The 20,826-nt window shown below is 45.0% G+C and overlaps 1 protein-coding gene across 1 annotated transcript in view; it reads left to right on the top strand.

Annotated features, from left to right (window-relative positions):
• The window catches only part of LOC133347254 (ryanodine receptor 2-like), a 323,764-nt gene that overhangs the window by 79,244 nt on the left and 223,694 nt on the right, over positions 1–20,826 (top strand). The window contains 4 exon segments of the mRNA XM_061559372.1: positions 8,640–8,714; positions 11,268–11,424; positions 16,869–17,033; positions 18,703–18,824. Coding sequence (XP_061415356.1) covers positions 8,640–8,714; positions 11,268–11,424; positions 16,869–17,033; positions 18,703–18,824 — 519 coding nt within the window.

The raw sequence follows: 20,826 nt of genomic DNA on the forward strand, positions 1-20,826 counted from the left end.
TTTTTTGCTGATAATAATGATTGCAGTTTGTAAGGCGCATTTCATCCATCGATCCCAATGCACCACCAGGGCGAATGGGGCACAACTAGGGCGTGAAGGCCAATTTAGAGAGGTGAGTTTTCATACTCTCGTGACTCTGATTGCCCTATTTACCAAAGGCAAAGCGTTCCATAGGCCGGGAGCTGCACTAGAAGATGGCAATCCAACGATCTCAAACTCAGGGACCTCGTTGGAGAATATAAAGGGAGCAGTTCCTGCAAATATTGTGGGGCCAACCCATAAAAAGCCTTGTAGCTCAGCAGCAGGATCATACGGCCCACTGGAAGCTTGGCTGGTAGCCAGGGTCGTGGACAAGAGAACAGGTGTGAGATGTGCTTGCGCAATGGTGTCGGCGTAAGTACTCTAGCAGCTGCATTCTGAACGAGCTGAAGTGAAGCCAGCACCTCACTTGGAATCCCGTAATGGTGTTGCGCTGCAGTAATTGAGTCGGGAGAACGTACAAAAAGCACGGGCCAGTGTCTCTAAGGCAATAGGCGGCAGGATAAAGGGCGCAGCCTGGCAATATTTCTAAGGTGGAAGAACGGAGTTCTAACACCAACGATACACGCGCCTCAAAGACTGGTCGAATCAAACACCAAGATTTCTAACCTCCAATGTTGGGCAGACATTGTGACCATCTATCAATTAATGTGGCGAACTGGTTTTAGATAACTGCAGAGGGGAGCAAGTGAATATGGCCTCAGTGTTGTCGGCATTTAGTAAAACAAACATGTGCTGTGAATAACTTTGGCCAGAGTGTGTCTCACACTCTGCCATGTATCTTTGACTGTAGTAATAATATTATTATCTTGTTACTTTCTTCACGTAACCTCAGTGTAGCTGGTCCATTTGCGTCATTTTTTATATTCCACATTTGTGTTTGATCTTGGTTGCGAGGGATTGATGACTGCACCAATTTTCACCAAGTCACATTCCTCTTCGTACACCATTGAGGTGAAGCATAATCGGTTTTTGAATGTTTATTAGACTTTTCTAGAATCCTATTGAAAATTTGTATTTGGCCGATGGTAGAGAAACCTTTCCTAAACCCTGGTTTGTTCATGTGCTTGGTTGGCCTCTCAATATTCCATAATTGTGTTCCCAGTTACCTTTGTAAACAATTTTTATTTCTAATTCTTGTAGTTCATCATCCTCTTTGAATAGAATACTGATTGAGGCATCATTCTACGAGTGAGGTTCATTTCTGTGTAAGCATTTACTAAATTGGTCGCCTGAATAATGTGTGCAAACAAGTGGTTCTATTTCTTCGCTAATGTCCACAGTGATACCATCTACTCCTGGAACTTTTACTCTTTCTATACTGTGCATCCCAGGTGGGCTTTAAAATGAGGTCAAATGATCGGCCATTCACAAACGTTAGTTGTTAAGGAGAGATCTAGAAAATAACACATTGTGGAGAGAGAATCTTTGAAAAAATATCCCAGGAATAAAACCGTTGTGCAGATGATGAAGAAGAGGAATAAGATCCAGGGATGTCACCAGAAGACTCAAAAATTGACCTTTGCAAAAGAAACATAAAATAACGTTGAAGTGCAAATTCGTTATTTGACGTAAAATTTTTTAAAAACGCAGTTAAGCGAAAACAAACCAGAATGCGATTTGGATACCATCGCATTCAAGAACGCAGCCTTAGGATCCTTTGGTGGCAGTCGCTCGAGGCTTGAGTATCGCGCGGTTTTTCAGATAAATTAGGAATCCTTTTACAAAGGCTGTCTATTTGCTGATAGCGGAAGTCACGGACGTCGGTCCCCAGGGAGGAATGTAGCAATTACCTCGTCGCGATATAACACGGGGGACCCGCGTTGAGGACGCCGTGGTGTGCTGGCAGCCCCTTGGATTGAAGGTGCCCCGATTGTAAAACTCGCACGTTGCCAGCGCTCGACTTGCCGCGATGTCATTTTTCACGACACCAGGTGTGACGATTGTGAGTTTCCCGTGACATTGTGATTGCGGATTTTTGTTGCGTCGTTTTTTCTTGTTGTGCTCTGCTGTGCTTCCAGTCCGAATGGAGGTTATTTAACAGTTCTTCAACTGCGGTTCACTGAGCACGAGTCTTCTAATCATTGCCACGTTTCAATCCATACCACTTATAACACATTAATTGATTACAATTAATTACAATTAGTTAAATGAACTATGAAATGATGATGTAATGTAATATAATTGCCATGGCATTTTTTTGAAAACCACAAATTGCATGGGTAATTTGTATTTATCCAAAACATTGATAATAGAAATCTTGACTTAAAGCTTTCGTGACTGCAGGAATTCATACGCTTTGGGTCTTTCAGTAAAGTCCCAAAGAGTATTAATGATAGAGTTTGTTGTTTCATAAATAGACACAATAACGGTCCACTCTTGTTCACAAAAAATTACGTGTTATATAATATGAATATATCATGTATTTGTCGAAAAAAATAATCACTTGAGTCTCAAGTCCCCTTTAGATGAGGATCTTGCTTTGTCATGTTGGTACATTTCCTCTGGAAACTCACACAGTTTTGGAATTAACACTAACAAAAAAATCCACAACAGCCTACATCCAGTTCCGCTCACTACAGAGACATCCTTCACGAATGTGTGCTGTAGGTCCGCATGCACAGTGCTGGCTTGCCTGCTTCGCTTGCTGCCACCCGTTAGTGACACCGCGACGTTAGGGGATCAAAGGCAAGGTGGAGTGGGCCTTGCAGGGGTGGCATGAGGTTCTGTGGGAGGAGGGGGAGGAGGAGGGGGAGCGGGCGCGAGCATCGGGTGGTATCCTCAGCATCATGTGACCGCCGCGCGGTGATTGCCCCTTGGCTGGTTTGGTTGCGACCCTTTTCTGTCATTAGGGGCTTACCAGTGAGCTGGGAGATTGCTGGGACAGCCGCTCCAAAAAAATCTGAAAAAATAGCCACCCCCCTGTATCAGTTTCAAATAACAAATCGGGCTGCAGGCGCACTAATAACGTACAGAGGGCGTGACTGCAGACACACGGAGGCTCACACTAAAGGAAGCCCCCACGTTGCTGTCATCAGAGATTAATGACCCGGCGAGTTGGATTCTGACTTAATTAACATAGCTGAGATAGGACGTTAGCGTTAACGGCGTGACGGGTGCTTTGGTTTATATGTATTAAAAAAATGGTCTCAGGCCTCCGATAAGTTTTCATGAACGCCATCCTTTGCATGGGCTGTACTGGGACGATGTGGGCAAACATTGGAGCCCCACGTCTGGGCCAGGGGAATATCTGATCCACGCCACACGAAGCTGCCGATGCACCGAGCGCTGTCATCGGCAGCTCGCTGGGTGCGTCTCTGACGGGCTCGCCTGTTTTTAGCTAAATGAGCCCCGCCAGCCGATGGTGATCTGAGATACGTACCGAAGGGGCACTGAAATAGATCATGGAAATAGGCGTTGGGCTTGAGCACTACTTGGCGAGAGTTTGCGCTTCCTATTCAGAAGGCCTACGTGTGCAATCACACCTATCCCTGTGTGGTTGATAAAATGGGGATAATTTTTTGGGAAGTTAGCAGTGGTTGTCCTTACAAGAGACTCTCCTTTCAACAGGGATACTTCGGAAGTTTAAGCGATGGAATATTTGACAAGCTTGGTAGCCATGACACATGTAGCGCTGCCTGGACGATCTGCGAGGACCTCTTGAGGACCACCCAAGAGGACCTCTTGGCCACCTAACCACTGCCCGTTGTGTGCATTCACTGCTTGCCACGTGCCACAACACGAGGCACACATGAGTGAGTCAGAGTGTGCACCACTCACACCTGGCAACTGGTGGTTATCCCCCTCTGCTGTCATGAGTCACATGCCCTTCTTTGCTCTGGAGGTGAGCTAGCTGAATGACAGCTGCTTGTAAAGATGCCAGTTTGTCACATGCCAGGAATGTCATTCTCTGGGGGGGTGGGAGAGGGTGGTGCACTGAGGCATTTATGGCAGAGGTGGAATGGCTGGGCGATGAGAACGAGCAGAAGGCAATGGGTGAGAGATTTGGAGAAGATGAGCGGGCGATAAGGAGTGGGACGGGTGGTTGATGAGGAGGAAGATGAGTGAGAGGTAGTATGTACGTATGTTGAACTTCTTTCACATCGTACACAGCCAACCGTGATCTTTGGAGGTAGGGATAGCATAGGTGGATGAATTGGAGTTGCTGGATGGGAGACTGTGAAATGGAAGGGGAAGGGAGATGGGAAACCGATGAGCGGGTCACTCGGGAGTGCACGGGCGGCAATCTGTGCGAGGATGGGTGTGGGAGACAGGCTCAGGGACGACCCCAGCAGTTGTGCCTCAGAGCCGCGCCAGCAGCTGGCATTGCGACCACACACGCAACTCCCATTGCTCACCCACCAGCGAGGCATGGGTCTGGCCAGCAGAAGACCCCACTTGGCCTTTGCCGCTGTTTATAGATGGCGCTGTGCACTCGTCACGAACGCAGGCCGGCCAAGCGGGGTGGGGCTGGCACGGGAGGCTGGCGCCACGGTTTCTGTCGCTGCATTACATTTATAATCCCCTTTTAATTTTTTTTTGGACTGAAAAAGCTTGTAAACACTTTGCTCTTGTTTAGCAGGTATTAATTGAAAGCTATGGAAATGTTTTTATTAAGTGGCTGTCCCTTTAGGTTTCATCTGGTAACGCTGGAGGATTTTGTATCATTAATGTTTTGTGTATGGGATTGTCAGTTACTGTCACACTGTTGTGTTTGATGTCATTTTGCAGTAAGAACTATGTAAGTAAGCTGGGCGGTTGTGGCTTTGCACACCTGTAATTTAGCACTGGAGGCAGTGAGGGTCGGTGGATAGCACAAATGCTGTGAAACTGCCTTCCCAATGGACATCGAGGTGTCATAGCCTGGCTCGTCATATGAAGGCAGGACAGTAAGTAAACAAATCACCATGTGTTTCCATCTGTACGGGAATAGAGTGTTGCTCCATTGCACGTGTGAGGTTTCTCCGGGTGCTCTGGTTTCCTCCCACTTGTAGAAACAAATCATGAATTGGCTAAAAACATCGTAAAAATAAAAACCCAAGGCAGGACCCTGCTGAAAATGTGTCCTGCGACTCAGTGTGGCTCTCATAGCTAAATAAGTAAATGATTCTTACGATTGACAGATGGTAGTATATAGTTCATAACCATAAATCATTGTCTTATGTATTATATAGTTCCACGTCGAACTAAGATCCATATTTAGGAGTGAAGCTCCTTCGCTATGAACATCTGGAGTTTCACTGCCATCGGTTGAAGCACGCCTGACCCTGCTCATGGAACCACTGGCTGTAGAAACTGGTCCTCAGTGTGCTTGTATGCAACCAAATTTGCTGAAATTCGAAGTTTGTGAGTTAAAGTCTTGGTCATGGGTCGACACAGACCATCATTGTTATTCCAAGGTCAGTATAATGAATACATATTTTTCTGAAGTGGTTCTCCAACGGCGAGACTTGCCCCTACCATAGAAATGTGGCATTTCCGCACATAACTTGCAGTTACCAACAGGTGAGTGCCAACCAATGTGTGCATGAAGACACTTTTGCACGTCTTAAATATTGCACTTACAAATGCTGTGACTTTATTGCCTTCGTGATGATTAAGCTGTGCTTTGCATAATTGCAACATTTTTTTATTAGGCCCCACGTTTGAGCAATTAGCCACACTGCAGGCTGTGGCGCCCGTTTTAACTGCTGTTTGATAAACGGTGTTGTAAGCGCAATTTAATTTTAACGAAATGTTGTACGCGGGGGTGGGGGTGTTACTGCGTCCTGAAAATGCCCCCCAAAAACCTTGGCTGATTGTGAGTCAGAAACGCCGCCCTCCCTCGTCAGCTGCAAATGTCTTGGGGGGTTCAAGAAAAAACAAAGACCATTTAAGGGTTAGGAGTGAATCGTCATTCAAAATATTCCTGTCATGCGGGTCATGTAACCATGATCAAAGGGGCTGCAGCCTAAGAATAATAATAACAACACAAATGAATCGGTGCCTCTCAGCTCAAATCAGCAGTGTCATCACTCATCAACCATCGGAGGTCGCGAGCCAGTGGTTGGGAATTTCATATTCCTGTGGCCAGAGCCAGCGTTTCCGTAGCATAACCATATTCATGTGACCGGAGCCAGCGTTTCCGTAGGATAACCAACTGTTGATCATGAAGGGATGATTAAACCTGAGTAGTAACTTAGAAAAAATATATATATTTGTTTAAATAATAAGCCTCTCATACATACTCACTGGATTAAAAAAATAAGCACATTGCTCATTGAATTGACATCAGAGTGATAATAACACTGTGAGGAAAATCCCAGAGAAGTCACAGCTAATCTGTTCGTCATGTGATCCTAACCACATCACCACCTGTCCATATTTAGTCGTCTGGAATGCAAATAATTGTGAGACCTATCCAAATGTATTGTACGTTGAGGGATGTTTTTATTTTATTTTAATAGCAGTCGCGTACAGTTTGTGACCGTGCTAATGTGCAAGTCAAAAGCTTGTCATCTGTTTGTCAATTACTGTCTACAATTGGTGATTTAAAAAAATATTGCAGCGGAAGATTTTTTAAAATTCCCTCCACATTTAGAAACATGCGTTGAGATTATTTAGATTATTTAGCTGCTATAAATGTCCAAACGATCAGCCCCTTTATTGAGCTATCATTCGTGGCCAGGTCGCTTCTGACAAATAAGTTAATACCTCAGTGGGCTTTGCCTTGTAGGATGGGGATGGTTTAGTTTCATTTGTATGTGTTTGGATGATTCGTTTAACGTTCTTGTACTTTGCACCGCAGTCGTCTTTTTGTGGTGTTTGTTGTTGCGACGTTCTGACCCCGTGACCCTACTGGACATCTGTGAAATAGAGCTTCATAGCTCATCGGATTCCTCCTGCAGTACAAATAAGTACTCTGATTCCGATCAATGTTCTCAAGCACCTCCCTGGCGGTTAACCGTTCAACTCCTGGCCACGGCGGTCGCCGGCTGGAGCGAGCGACGGATAACCGCGGACAAACCATGAACGTTGCGTCCGGTGACGAATGTGAAGCTGCGGGGGGGTCGCGCAGCGAGTTGTGAGAGCATCGCCGCCTCTGGAAGCGGCGGTGTCGCGTTGCCCTGTACAGTATCGAGTTGTAAAACACGCGCTCGTGCCGCCGTTGACATTTGCGGGCCCCGCTTTTCGCGAGCGCCCTGAAACGCGCGTCAAGGCGTAGCGCTGCTGAAACTTTTACGAGCCCATCGCGTTCGCGCCTGGAGGGGCTTATTTGCGTACCCGGTTTGTCCGTGTGTGTGTGCATGCGCGTGAGTGTTGTGTTGTGTTTTGGGGGGTTGGCAGAGGTGGTGCATCGGCCAGTCATCTCGGAAAGTCGACCCGTGGCACCTGGGTCCGTCCCGTGACCTCCTGCCAGCGGGCGTTCGACACTTAAAGTGGTCTTAACGTGCACATAGCCTGGCACGAGTGCCGTGGAGACGTCATCGCCACTCAGTGGCGAATGGCGGTTGTTGTTGGTGGGGAGTGGTGGGGCCCAAGTGGTTTGCGCACTTGTGCTCACGAGAACCCTGCGAGATTAAGTTTGATTCCCCACAATGGCTCAGGTTGGAGGCAAGTGAGATTCCGAACCACTTCTGGGCCTCCACCTGTCTCAGCTTGGATAAGTGCCTGGTGTGGTTAGTAAACGTCAACACTGGGCAGATAAAGGTCGCCCAAGCGTGGTGTTGACAACACCACCCCCTTCATGCGATGCGATGACCTTAATAGGTGCTCGCTCACAGCACTTGCCCCAACAGTCTGTTAGGGCTATACGGGGGATCTTTATCTTTGTGTGGTTGAGAACAACGGTACGCGTACTACAATGATTCATGCACATAATGTATGATCGTGGCAACCTCGGTTTGGTTCCTGAATGAGACATCACAGCACCAAAGTGGTGGCATATTCATTATCGCTTGTGAAGATCAAGACTGATGATGCAAAGGATGTCGGACACAATCCTGGCAACAGCACCTTATTAGCAGCCATGGTAACCTTCATGGCCACTTCCTAAAAAGCGCATGGCTAAAAGGCAGATTGGCTTTGCATTTTCACATGGTGGGAAGTGGTATAATATTGATTATCTCACAAAACTGTGATCCCAACAAGATGTAGTTCCTGTTGATCCACACCTGGTGCTGGAATGTGCTTAACAATCAGCATTGTAAGACATGCCATACTTCCCTTAATGGATGCTGACATACAACATTTTTCCTATCCTTCTAGAGCAGTGGCTCTCATCTTTCTTGGTATGGCCCCCACCACTGCCTCCCCCCATCCCCTGCGCCGGCCCTCCACCTTCCATGGGAAGAAACCAAAATACAGAACACATGATATACAGAGAGATCACACATACCCAGCTCGAGTTTTCACAGTGTTAGGCATTTGTTTAACGTTGTGTATTAGTGTTCTGTCGATCCGATGCGGCACTCATGTTCCCTGATCACATTCTAATGTTTCCCCTGCACGAAATCTGTCCCGCAGCCCGTGCATGGATACCATTGGTCCAGAGTGCATGCTTAAATGGGTTAAACGGGAGATGTCGTGTGTGCGCGTGCGCGTGTGTGTGGGGTGTGCAGTTCGGTGCATTACGAAGGCGGGGCTGTGTGCAGCCATGCCCGCTCTTTGTGGAGACTGGAGACCCTCCGAGTCAGGTAAACTTCTCATGCACACAGGTCGCACTTCGTCCGACTGAGACCGACGCTGAAACGTTGCGTCACGGCAGGAATGGGACGAATCCATCGGAGCCGGATCAAAGCCGAATTTACGGCTGAGCTTCCCAATCCAAAATCGAATGTGGCCGATTAGGAATGCTTATTGCTTGGGTTTAAAAAGCAAAAAAATAAATCAGCCTGAAATTAAGTCCTCACAATACTGCCCACAGCGAATCGCAAATATCTGACGACTCATTTGCATTTTCGTCAACCTCAGGGCATGGGTCTCTGTATGACTGAGACAGAGTGTGCCAGTGAACAATCACACCATGGCAACTCCAACTCTCATCATCATCAGCCATTAACTATCCACTCCTGGATGAATACTTCCCTAAGCAGTCGCCATCTTTCAAGGTCTCCCGATGTAACAGTCGATCTAGCTCCTGCACGCACGCTGACCTCATGACCCCATCTTCACGGTAGACGTCCCCCCCAAGCTCACCCTCCTTTGTCTTTCGTCTCAATCGCCAGCCGTCATCCTTGGCAATGGGCTAATTCCACCAACGGACAGGATTTCAATTCGTAGCCTTTTGATTGAGAGCTGCTATCAGTCAAAGAGTCAACGAAAATGTGAATAACATGTTTTTAACCAGCATATTATTCTCCGATTCCATGTGTTGCTCGTTTTGTCTTTCTGTGTACATTCCCAGAGTGCACCTCGCTTTCTCTGCTTCTTTGCACACTTTTCATTCTTAATTTTATTTGTCCGTTGTTGATGTCTCTGATCGATATGTAAGGTACGTATATAAAAATCTTCATGAGGCATATTGCTATTAACTAAGTTCAGTTTTTCAAAAGCACTCTGACCAGCTGTCGTCCGCCTCCTCATTTCCACGTCTTGGTCCGTGTCCGCCTCCGGTTGTGTCCCTCGGGCAGATGTCTCCAGTTGTTTGTGAAATTTGTCGTGCATTTTCTTTGGTTTGCTCATATATAGATATCTTAGGCACAACTTTGTAGCCTTCTTTATTTACGTCTTCTTACATTTCCTGAAGTTCATCTTCTTTCAGCGGTATAATAACTATCTGTAATCATAGCCAAAATCCTAATTTTAAGCCTACTTATAATATGAACTTTACCACTAATGCCAACCATACTTCTAATCTTTGCCCGAATCCTTAACATTCCATTATTTAACTCTAACCCAGGTAGTAACAATAATATATTCATAACCTTGGCCTTAACGTTAAACCTATAACTTAAGATAACCCCAAAATTGCCCCTTCCTCATTGCAACATAAACCTATTGACTCACCCACTATCCACTCACCAACCCATTTACACACTCACCCAGCCACTTAACCACCCACTAACCCACTCACACACTTCCGCATGCACGCACACACAAACCCACACAAGCACACACATATGCACGCATGTACTTACGTACACACGCGCGCAAGCACCCACGCATGCACTGACCCACACACATATCCACCCACGCACGCACCTACCCACCCGCCTACACATTCACTCGCACCCACATCCTCCAATACTACAATAAAGCCTGTGGCATTTACATTAAGTTAAACCGGAACAAAAACACAAAATATATATATTTAAACCAAACTTTCAAAAAACCATTCAAAGTTTCATCAACACTAATGTAATCTCATGCCAACTACGCCCATGAACCCTATGGGAAGGAAGGAGAGGGTAGAAACTATGATGCTTCGTTACTCTACGTTCATGCTACTCATCGGCAGTCAACTCACCCACACCCGCCTCCAGTGATCCGCGTGATCGCCAATTCAGATCACCTACCAAAGCAGGCGACCTACCAATCCTGTTGCTATTTAATTCATCACCTCATCGATCTACCCTCTCACCTGCCCACCACATTTATCACTTTGCCCCATCCATCTGCAGAAACCATTCATCCATTTATCAGCCTACCCACCTTTAGCCGTCTACACCCACAGCGACCAATCTTCCTGGCTCTCAATACTTTATTTTGGAAACAATCATTTTGGTTATTTGATATTGTGAGCAAAGTAGCGTTTTGTAAATTTATGTTGACGTTTTAAGGCTGTTTGGCCATGACGATGCTCACATGACTCCTAAGGCAATCCCGCACTCGGTGACTCTCACGGTGAATAAACAAATGGCACAGTTAGTTGTTAAATGGATCATTAAGACCTGATGTCATTACCAGGAAGTAGGGCATTAACTTCGCTGTCATTCCACCACGAATGAATTGTTGATAAATTTTGGCTAAATTATACGAGAATCCAAATAACTTGTAAACAACCTTGACATTAACTTAGAACCTTTTTTGTGCATTTAGTTTGTTGTCCTTCCCCTGCACCTCCGATTAGCATGGTTGGCCCACGTACGGCGCGAAAGAAGTTCAGCATACCTACGTACTTATGAACAGCCTCAACCTACCGTGGGGTGGTGATCATCATCAGCATGCGATTGCTTGGCTGCATTTTCACCTGTGGCTATTATGATCGTCTGTGCTTCACGTTCCCTTCACGCGGTCGCCGGTACCAGCTGGAGCGGTAACCACCTGCACTGGGGCCAGCCATTCCGCCTACGCCACGTGACCACGGGCAAGTACCTGGCGCTCACCGAGGAGCGGGTGCTGCTGCTCGTGGACCGTGGCTGCGCCGACGTCAAGACCAGTGCCTTCAGCATGCGCTCCTCCAAGGTGAGAGGGCTCGCGCGCCCCCAAATGGGGCCACAGCAGAGGGTCCTGGCATTTGGCTCCAGCGGCCATGTCTTCGCCCCCACTACGCTACCCCCACCTGCCCCCGCGACTCTCTTTGCCTCCTCCGATAACAACGATCCTTGCCATCGCAGTGGTTGCTGAATTTTTGCATTTGTTCTCTGGTGTCCCGTGTAGGCCGATGGTGCGGAACAGGCAGTGTTAGGTGTGATCCGCTTTTCTTCTTTTAAGCCGTTGTTTTTGGATAATGGCTGAACCTCATCTCTTGGTACTACGGCGGAACAGACTCACTGCCCGGGAAACGTCGACCCACTGGTTGATGCTTGTGCCTGTCCAGGGGGAATGAAAGTGTTTTTAGTAACTTGACAAGCTTGGCTTGGCGATTAGGCCTAGTTTTAGGGAGAGCGGAGGTTATTCATATTCATATTACGGGTAAAATGTTGCCAAAATTCCTGCTTTTATACCTACCTGCTCTATATAAAATATTGCTACATTATCTTGTTTGTTGGTACGTCGGTGTCGGTGCCCGGGTTGTTCCAGATTCATTACGTTTAGCATATTCCCTCCCAACTGCCACTGTAGAGAAGAGTCCACAGACGTAGATACATCTCTACCAGAAGAGGAGGTAACTTGGTCATGTGCTCGTCCAGCAGCCTCACTCAAAATATTCGTCGTTGTGGTCCGAGTACTCATCTGGCAGTCAGAATTTTGCATATTAAAATGCCAGTGGTGGGGGGTCATCGTATGAATAGACTTCCTTTTGTCATAGAAATGTGGAATATTTCTACCAGTGGCTCAGGGCTATATTTGGAAATGAGTGTCGCCCCATTGCGCATTCGTCTATGGAAGCATGTTGATTTGATTTAAATCAAGGAATATGGATGGATATTGCTACCGCTTTATGTATAGGAGATGGAGGTCGATCACCATATTGCAAGTTATGTATCGACAGATAGGGAAGGCCTTAATTTGGTTGTCGGTTAACCGTGGCTGCTGATAATGTTGGTGTGAGTGCTGGATGCACAGGAGTTGACAAGGCAACATGTCTATGACTTAACCTGGGCACAGACTTTTTGTCAAAACTGTTAACGAATTCTCCAGGTTCTGTGATATATGGGTCATTAATTCCCTTCAGCCATCGCCAACTTACTGCCGTGCTTGCTCACTCATACTGAGCCGATCGCCATGCTCAATTTAACAGCTCCGTTCATCGGGAGAAGCAACAATGCCATCACGGTAAAGGTCAACGGGTCTTCGCGGACAATGCTGTTAATGCCGCCACACCTCAGCATCAAATCCCTTCTGCTAAATCCCTCAACTGTTCCAACAGTCGACATCCAACCCTTCTCCACTGCCAATGTCTGGCTCTGACAGTACCCGACTGTATAGGTGTTTTTGAGCGATGTTTGTAACTCGATATGTACTGCATTGAGTTGTATTTATTAATCCCAAAAGGAGCAAAAAAAATGTGTTTGTGAGTATAAATGAAACTGATTTAATATGACACTCTGTACAAATTGTACGTTTCATTTGGCTGTTAAGGTTTCAATTTCAATAATTTGCACTTCGGCTGAACTATTTCATTTTCGTTCGCTTCATTAGCTGCGGTCCAAATGTACAAATGTTATCAAACTTAAGTCATAACGTTTTAATTTAGAATACTGTTATTTGCATTGGTTAAATACACACACACACTTTAATGTCATGTCATGGTGAAGGTTTTATTAAATTATATTTTTGACTGAAATCCAAAAAAATACGACTTAGGTAGAATTGGTTCATCACAGTTTTAATTACACGATGTAACACAGTTTTTGTTCCTGGGTACTAAGTGTTATTTTGTAATTGATTATGCCTAAAAGTATAGAAAATTTATATTATTCCCCACAAACTTTGCTTTTGTGACCAGGACTTTATGTGAATGAACGACACAAATGCACACGTTTTCTCACTGAAAACAGGTAAATTTCAAAATATCACTGTCGTTCTTAGAGTCAAGTATTTTGTTCAAGCCATTGTTTGTTGCACCACAATTCTAATTTAGTCTTTTGTTGTTTTGTAACGTTGAATTAACAGTTAACTCGTCCTGGAAATAGTAGTTGTGAGCCATTGCGATGTAGTTTTTACAAAGAAAAAATTATGGGTAAGGGAAAGTTTAATTTGTGTGAACAAAAAACATTCCACATTGGCTGGCCTAATTTTCTAAGTTGCATTGCAACACATAGCCAGCTATACAGTACAGTGATTTTGAGATGGGAAAACAAAACTAAATATTAAAAATTAAATGTCACTCACAACATTAACAGCGACAATCATATTATGAAGTAATATTCAGATGGAACTCACCCAAAGTGCTATTAACAAGAGACAAACAGTAGTTATTAACTGTTAATTTTATTTCCATGGTGTCTAATATCAATTTGATGTATAAATCACTGTCTCGTAATATGATTCATTATTTTGTTTTCATTTCATTACCGGTTTGTAAGTAGGGAAGAAAAATCACTTATTTATTCGAAGCATAATAGTGTCCGTCTTGGTGATTGATGCTCGCATCCAGTGTTATTCTATCCGCAGTGACTTCTGCCGTAACATTTTTACGGCTTCCTCGGGTCTGAGTTGGCAGACGTGAACTTACTCCTCCTCCGAGCGTGCGTTGTCTTGCCACCTAAAGTGCACTCGTCCGTGTCCGTGCGTGTATTTTTGTCGGCCACCTAATTTTACCACCAGCCATTGTGATGTCATGGCCGTAATAATAGCCGTTGTTAAAGAGGACCGCTCACGTGGACGCGCATGCCTGCACGGGAGTGTCATCCTGCCATCTCGAGGAGGAATAAAGTGGCGGAAGGGTTGCGATAACAAAACGGACCACGAAACCGCAAAACAAAAGAATACCTTGTTCCGCGGTGGTGGTGCGAGGCATATGTGTGTGTGTGTAATAGCCATCAATAACATTCTACCAACGTCCCCCCCCGCCTCCGTTCAATCAGCAAAACACTGGCCGCCAGGAACGTGCGATGAAAGCCAGATCAGCTGGGTGCAGCAGGCAACACGCCCGTTTAGCATTCTCCTTCTTCTGTCCGTGCCGCCAAACCTTACTCTTATCTGGGATGGCGAATTATTGACGCCGATAATTTATTTCCACTTTTAAAGGCATTTCTCATTGTGGGGAATCGGATTGCGGACACCCTTAGCCTCGGCACAGTCACTTTCAATCACGCTTGTAAAAGCTGCGCTGATGCCCAGCCATGCTGAGCATTCAGAGAAACGCACGGCCAGTGTCTTTAGCCTGTGTCACTTAAGAGTTCACTGCCGTTCTTTATCAGACAGACTATGTAGTTGAGGATATATATGCGAGCGAATTACATTACGGGAATAAATGCCTACTATTTCTGAGGCCTATATAGGAAAGTTATTGTTTAGTAAAATACACAAACGTGTGACCAGGTGATGCTGCATCAGGCTTGGTTGCCTGTAAAATCTGATGACATAGCAGCATTTTTTTTTACCAAGCCTGTCTCTAGTGAGGAGACTGAGAGTCAAACTCATCCAGGGTTTGCCTGCTTCAATAAGTCCATGAGAAATGTTTCCAGATCAAACATCAGTTTCCCAAGGATCTCGTTCAGGCTTTTCTGACTGAATACATGACATCAAACTAAACTAAACTATTTTTATTGTACCAGGTAAGGCCCACTAAGCTACATAGCTCTTTTTCAGACGCGACCTGGCCACAAATGATAGCCCTACGAAGTGGCTTGTCATGTGGACATTTATAGCAGCAAAATACTGTAAATGCATGTTGATTCTAAATGTGGAGGAAAAAAAACGGAGGACTCGGAGATAAATACACGCAACCACGGGGATAGAGACATGCAAATTCAGGGTCAGGATCGAACCCATGACTTTCTGTATACCAGGCGAGGTAATTAACATCTCGCCATTGCCGTTTCTTATTTGAACACACTGTAACCCAAATTTGACAATCATCTCCAGAGCAAACAATAGTTCTACGTGAATGTCTCCATCAAAACAAGACGGCTCACTTCCATGAGCTGCGGCTTTATGTACGACTGCAGCCCTTGCAGTGAACACTGTCAGAACGAGCCCTGCTCACAGAACCATGTACTGATACAATTAAATGTTGGAAAACAACAATCTTCCCTCATGCCTATTGCTGCACGAAATGAATAATTTGGCTTGAAGCATAACACAGCGGGGCGGCTAATGGTTCAGAATATTTCCATTGCAGGTTTGGCAAAGCCAGTTTGCTTTAATGTACTATTATACAGTCACTTGATTAATTATATGTTTCCGTCACATAATGTTAAGGGATCATTTGAAAACCAGTATCAAATCACCCGTCATGATTCCATTGCGTGCAAGACCGATCCATTACCGTCTTTCTCCTGCACCCCACCAGTTATCTCTGCATGTCAGCACGCTATGGAATGGACACTGCACCAGCAGTAACTGGAAAAATCCTCCGTGAACCTTCAAGCAGACACGATAACGTGTCCCATCATTATCTGCTTGACCCTGACCACCTCCACCTGGCCTCATTGTGCTATTTTTACACATTTCCCTTTCCTGTAAAGTTCTGTTTCATCTTCCCCTGACCATCCCCCACTAACACTGCTCATTTTGTGTCCGTCCCTGCTTCCCAACTGCAATTCCCAACCTTAACCCTCTCATCCCAGCCCATCACATCAATAAAAGCCCTCCGTGTCCTGTGTTTTTTCCCCTTTTGCGCATCATTCTGCACTGCTCTGACCCACTGTGCCCCAGTCCTTATGCCCTGCTGTCTATTACATTTATAACATTATTTTGTTCTTATCTTGACAGTCCATGCCCCTATCTACTTATGCTCCACTGGAGTGGCGTTTTGGTCTTTCTAGGTGCTCAGCAGCAGCGTTGAGAGAGTGAGTTTTGAAAAGTAATCAGTCCCTACTTACCGATTACTCACAATTTTAGAAGTAGTAAAACATAAAAGTGAAATGGTGACGCAATGGTATGGTTTGTTCCTCAGAGTAAGAAGGGCCTGGGTTTGATTTCCAACTTGGGCTCGTTTCTTTGTGAAGTTTGTATTTTCTCCCCCTGTTCTGTATGTGTTTCCTCTGGGTTCTCTGGTTACCTCCCATAACTTTAAAAAAAAAACATACAAACATCCAAATGATTGAAATGTGTCTACAATTTATTCAAATGAAAATGATCATTTCGCAATTCTCTGCGGTGAGTACAATGTCTTTAAAACAACAGCGTGACGCCTCTCTAAATAAAATTACAGCTAAACGCCTGCGCGTTGCAGGACCCACCCTGCAACTTGCAGACTTCTTGGAGCGGGAAAGAGTTCAATGTTGATATTTGATTGTATAGCCATGAACGTCTATGACTAAGTTTCCTTCGCACGATCGGCTCCCTTTCCACAGGACAAGCTGGACTCGGGTCCCCGGAGAGACATAGACGGCATGGGCTCTCCAGAGATCAAGTACGGCGACTCGGTGTGCTACATGCAGCATGTGGAGAGCGGGCGGTGGCTCACCTACCAGGCAGCCGATGCCAAGACCGCACGCATGGGCTCGTACACGCGCAAGGTTGGTCCTCGCTTCCGTCCTGCTTGCACATCGCCACGACTGTTGTTGGACGGTCCAGATCGTTGCCACAGTCCGTTTCAATCACATTCCGCCCAGTGGGTTTACGTCTTCGCGCTACGGCGGCTCATCTCTGAGCAGCGTTTTGTAAATTCGTGGTGACGTTTTAAGGTTGATTGGCCGTGATGATGCTCATATGACAACGAGGCAATCCCGTACTCGGTGACTCTTATGGGGTAATACACAAATGGCACCGTTGGTTATTAAATGGATGTTTTAGACCTGATGTTATTACCAAGAAGTAGGGCATTAAGTTCACTGTCATTCCACCACTAATGTATTATTGATCAATTTTGTCTCAATTTTACAAGAATACAAATAACTCTTAAATAACCTCGACAATAAATGTTTACTTTGCGTGTGTGTTTTTAGTTTGTTGTCCTTCCCCCGCACCTCCAGTTAGCACGGTCGGCTATGTACGGTGCGAACAAAGTTCAACATACTTGCAAACCAGCCCAGTGTCTGTCTCAGTAACTTCCCCTCACTCTATCTCCCGCATCCCTTTCCCTACCTATCTCAACTTCCTAACACACCTCTCTCAGTGCATTCCTGCTACGTTCTGAACTTTCAAGTTACTCACCCTGTCCTGCCTTGATATTGTCAGAAATTTCCCCTAACCCTTCTGAGTAAAGGCCAAAAAACACATTTTATTGCATTGCTATACGGATGTTTGTGTCTGTTGTTATTTCTTACCCCCTTCTGTGATATCGTCATAATAAAGGGATTCTCCGACAAAGGTGGTGTGGTAAGATGTGGCAGGTTGCTCCACCTGCAGTTTCCGAGTTCAAGTCCCATTTGGGGATCAGCTCGGTGCAGTGGTCCCGGATAAAATGAGTTTCACTTCGTGGGAGGTCAACAGTGATTTGTTATTCATTTGAAAAACATTATGAAGGGCAACATGCCACAAAGAGGTTTCAGAGCGCTGTACAGCATAAGAAAACAACTTGCAATAAAAGTAACAAAAACACAACACACGGGATAATATCTCAGTGATGAGGCATGGTAATGGTATCGTCTTCAAAATGCTCAACACACTTACCAATGACACCTGCCCCCTAATAAAAACAACTCTTATCTACCCAATTTCTCCAAAATTAGTCGAGATATCTTACAAAATAAGAAAGTGTATTTTTAAAAGGTAGAATCCTGGAACTCAGGCGGAGTTCTATGGGCAGATCATTACCCAATGCAGAGACCGTCATGGGAATGTGGAATGCTGACCACTGGTTCAGGGCCACCAAAGAAGATGAGTGTCACGCTAGTGCTGTTTGAGCAGCAAATCGCTTAACTTGGTCTTGACGGGCAATTTCGCCAAAGCTGCTAATGCTGCCAACATGGGATGGTATTCAAATTTCAAAATAGGAAATCTCCCAAATTTTCTTACAAATGCATCCCGAAGTGTCCCCGTGTTATCTCAATCAATTAAACTGAATTTTTCGTGCTAATATCGCCCTCAATAAAGTAAGCATCGGTCCACAATTATCTGACGACGAGTTGGTTCTTACACAAATCGGTGCTCGACTCTTGAAGCCTGGCCAAGCTCTCTCCCATTGCCGCCCCCCTCCCCCTGCACCCCGCACGCCCTTCCATTCCCCTCCCACACAACCTGCAGGCCATCATGCACCAGGAGGGCCACATGGACGATGGGTTGACATTGTCCCGCTCTCGGCACGAGGAGTCGCGCACGGCCCGCGTAATCCGATGCACCACCAACCTCTTCAATGGCTTCATCAGGTGGGTGCAGTCGTGTGGGCATCAACAAACACGAATTCTTAATTTGTTCGTATGGCCGATGTAGATGCAGAGCAGCAGTTACGATTTCACATTCGTGCGCAGTCAAAATACGCAATCAAAATAATTAATTAAAGAGGTGAGTGAGGGAGAGCAGGGTGACTGAGCTAGATGATAAAAACTTTACAATACAATTTTTTATGTAATGCCTATTTGTGAAAGTTTCAATAATTGTATAATACTCACTTTGACACAGATTATAAATGTGGACACTAACAAATGCATTTTAATAATAGCTGTGAAATGTGTCCAAAGTAACGTGTGGGCACTTACATGTTTGCAATTGCACCGAGAGACAGAATAATGAGCGTTATGGCTCAGAGAAGAAATTTAAATTAGGGATATCATATTGGCCGTTAAGGAAGATAATCAGGCTTGAGGAAGACACACAGCTTTCGAGGATTTGTAGTTGGTGGATCAGACTGACGTTGAAATCTCAGCCATCGAAGGAAAGACTCCCAAGGGGATAACTCAAGCGGAGATGAAGCGATCAGATCAGTTCATGTTGCGGGAGCTAGATGGATTGTTGCGTTGCGATACTCTGAGGAATGGCCAGTGTCTCCCAGGGATTACCACAGTTAACTTGATGAGCTGAGTCGACACCTGACCAGGATTTTATTTCGCAACCTTGTGATTTTTTCAGGTCAGCTGATATCACAGCAGTCAGTCGTCACCGATGTGGTTGTAATTATTCGCAAGATGCACAAATAATATCTATTGTGGTGATCGGATGACGATGCAGAATGGGATGAGCCATTTGCTTTCAAATATTAAATTCCCTCCGTTTTCAACTGGCCTTTGGGGTACTCTGGTTGCCACAGACTCCAACTCCCACACACATTGTTCACAATACAATTATTGTGTCCATATTCCGTAGTACTGTTCCCATTTGATAGGCTGTTCTCAAACGTATCTTAGTTGTTTTACATCGCATTGATATTCACACGTTAATTAAACGTCTGTCGGTGTTTGTATATGAATAGGAGAAAATAATTGTTATTTACCAAACTGTGATTGTATTACCGAGGATGCTAATTATTTTTTTCATTTAATGACTGCATTTACCAGGTTGTGTAAGACAGCCATTGTTTTGCATGTGTGTTCCCTCTGGTATGAACAACAGACATATTATAATGTAACTTAAAGTGCTTGTCGATACTGCGTGGATCTTGCAAGTTCGTCTTCACCGGGGTTGAAATGAGATTATGTTTGAATAACTGTCACTGCAGAGAGACGAACAAACAAACAGGCCACCGTGTTCACGCGTGGGCTCGTCAAGTTTAGCAGTAGTTATTTGGAGAGATATTAGTTTGGTTTAAAGGTTGTTCAATGCTCCCTTACAACTGTGGTCTGGTCTTAACTGATGAGCCCAAACCAAAGCAAGATGTGACGAATGGAATATGAATCACAGAAAAATAACATGTCACACATAAACAACAATTGCATTCATGAGGTTGTCAGTAATACGTTTTATGTTTATATAGATTAAGCAATGTGAGACTGCTCAGTCATGCAAGTTGATGGTTTACGTTTTTGGCTTCACCTCAGAAATGTTTGCAGAGGATTGCTAACGTTTTCTGTCTGCTCAAAAGATCGTTTACATTGTGCTATAAGACGCTTTTCCACCGCGTCATTGGTAGGAAATTTACGACAAAAAATGCGCGCAAAAGTAAGTTGTTTGTCAACCAAATATATCCAGGAAGCGGCTCTCCCCTATGCACTTAAATCTTATTTACAGCGAAAGCTATTGAATGTTCGTGCTCGACTGCAATTCCGATCTTAAAGCTAATCACCTAAAAGCATGAAGGGAATTATTATACGGAGAACTTTTGATCATGCAAGTGTCCAATCCAGGATGATAATGAATATTGATGGGACGTTGTAAAAAAACTATTGGTGTGATATAAGCTTAAACATATGTCAATATTCACCAAGGCCTTTTCTG

Source organism: Lethenteron reissneri, chromosome 25, assembly GCF_015708825.2.
Source record: "Lethenteron reissneri isolate LAM-NWPU_2019-01 chromosome 25, ASM1570882v1, whole genome shotgun sequence".
Classification (NCBI taxonomy): Eukaryota; Metazoa; Chordata; class Hyperoartia; order Petromyzontiformes; family Petromyzontidae; genus Lethenteron; species Lethenteron reissneri.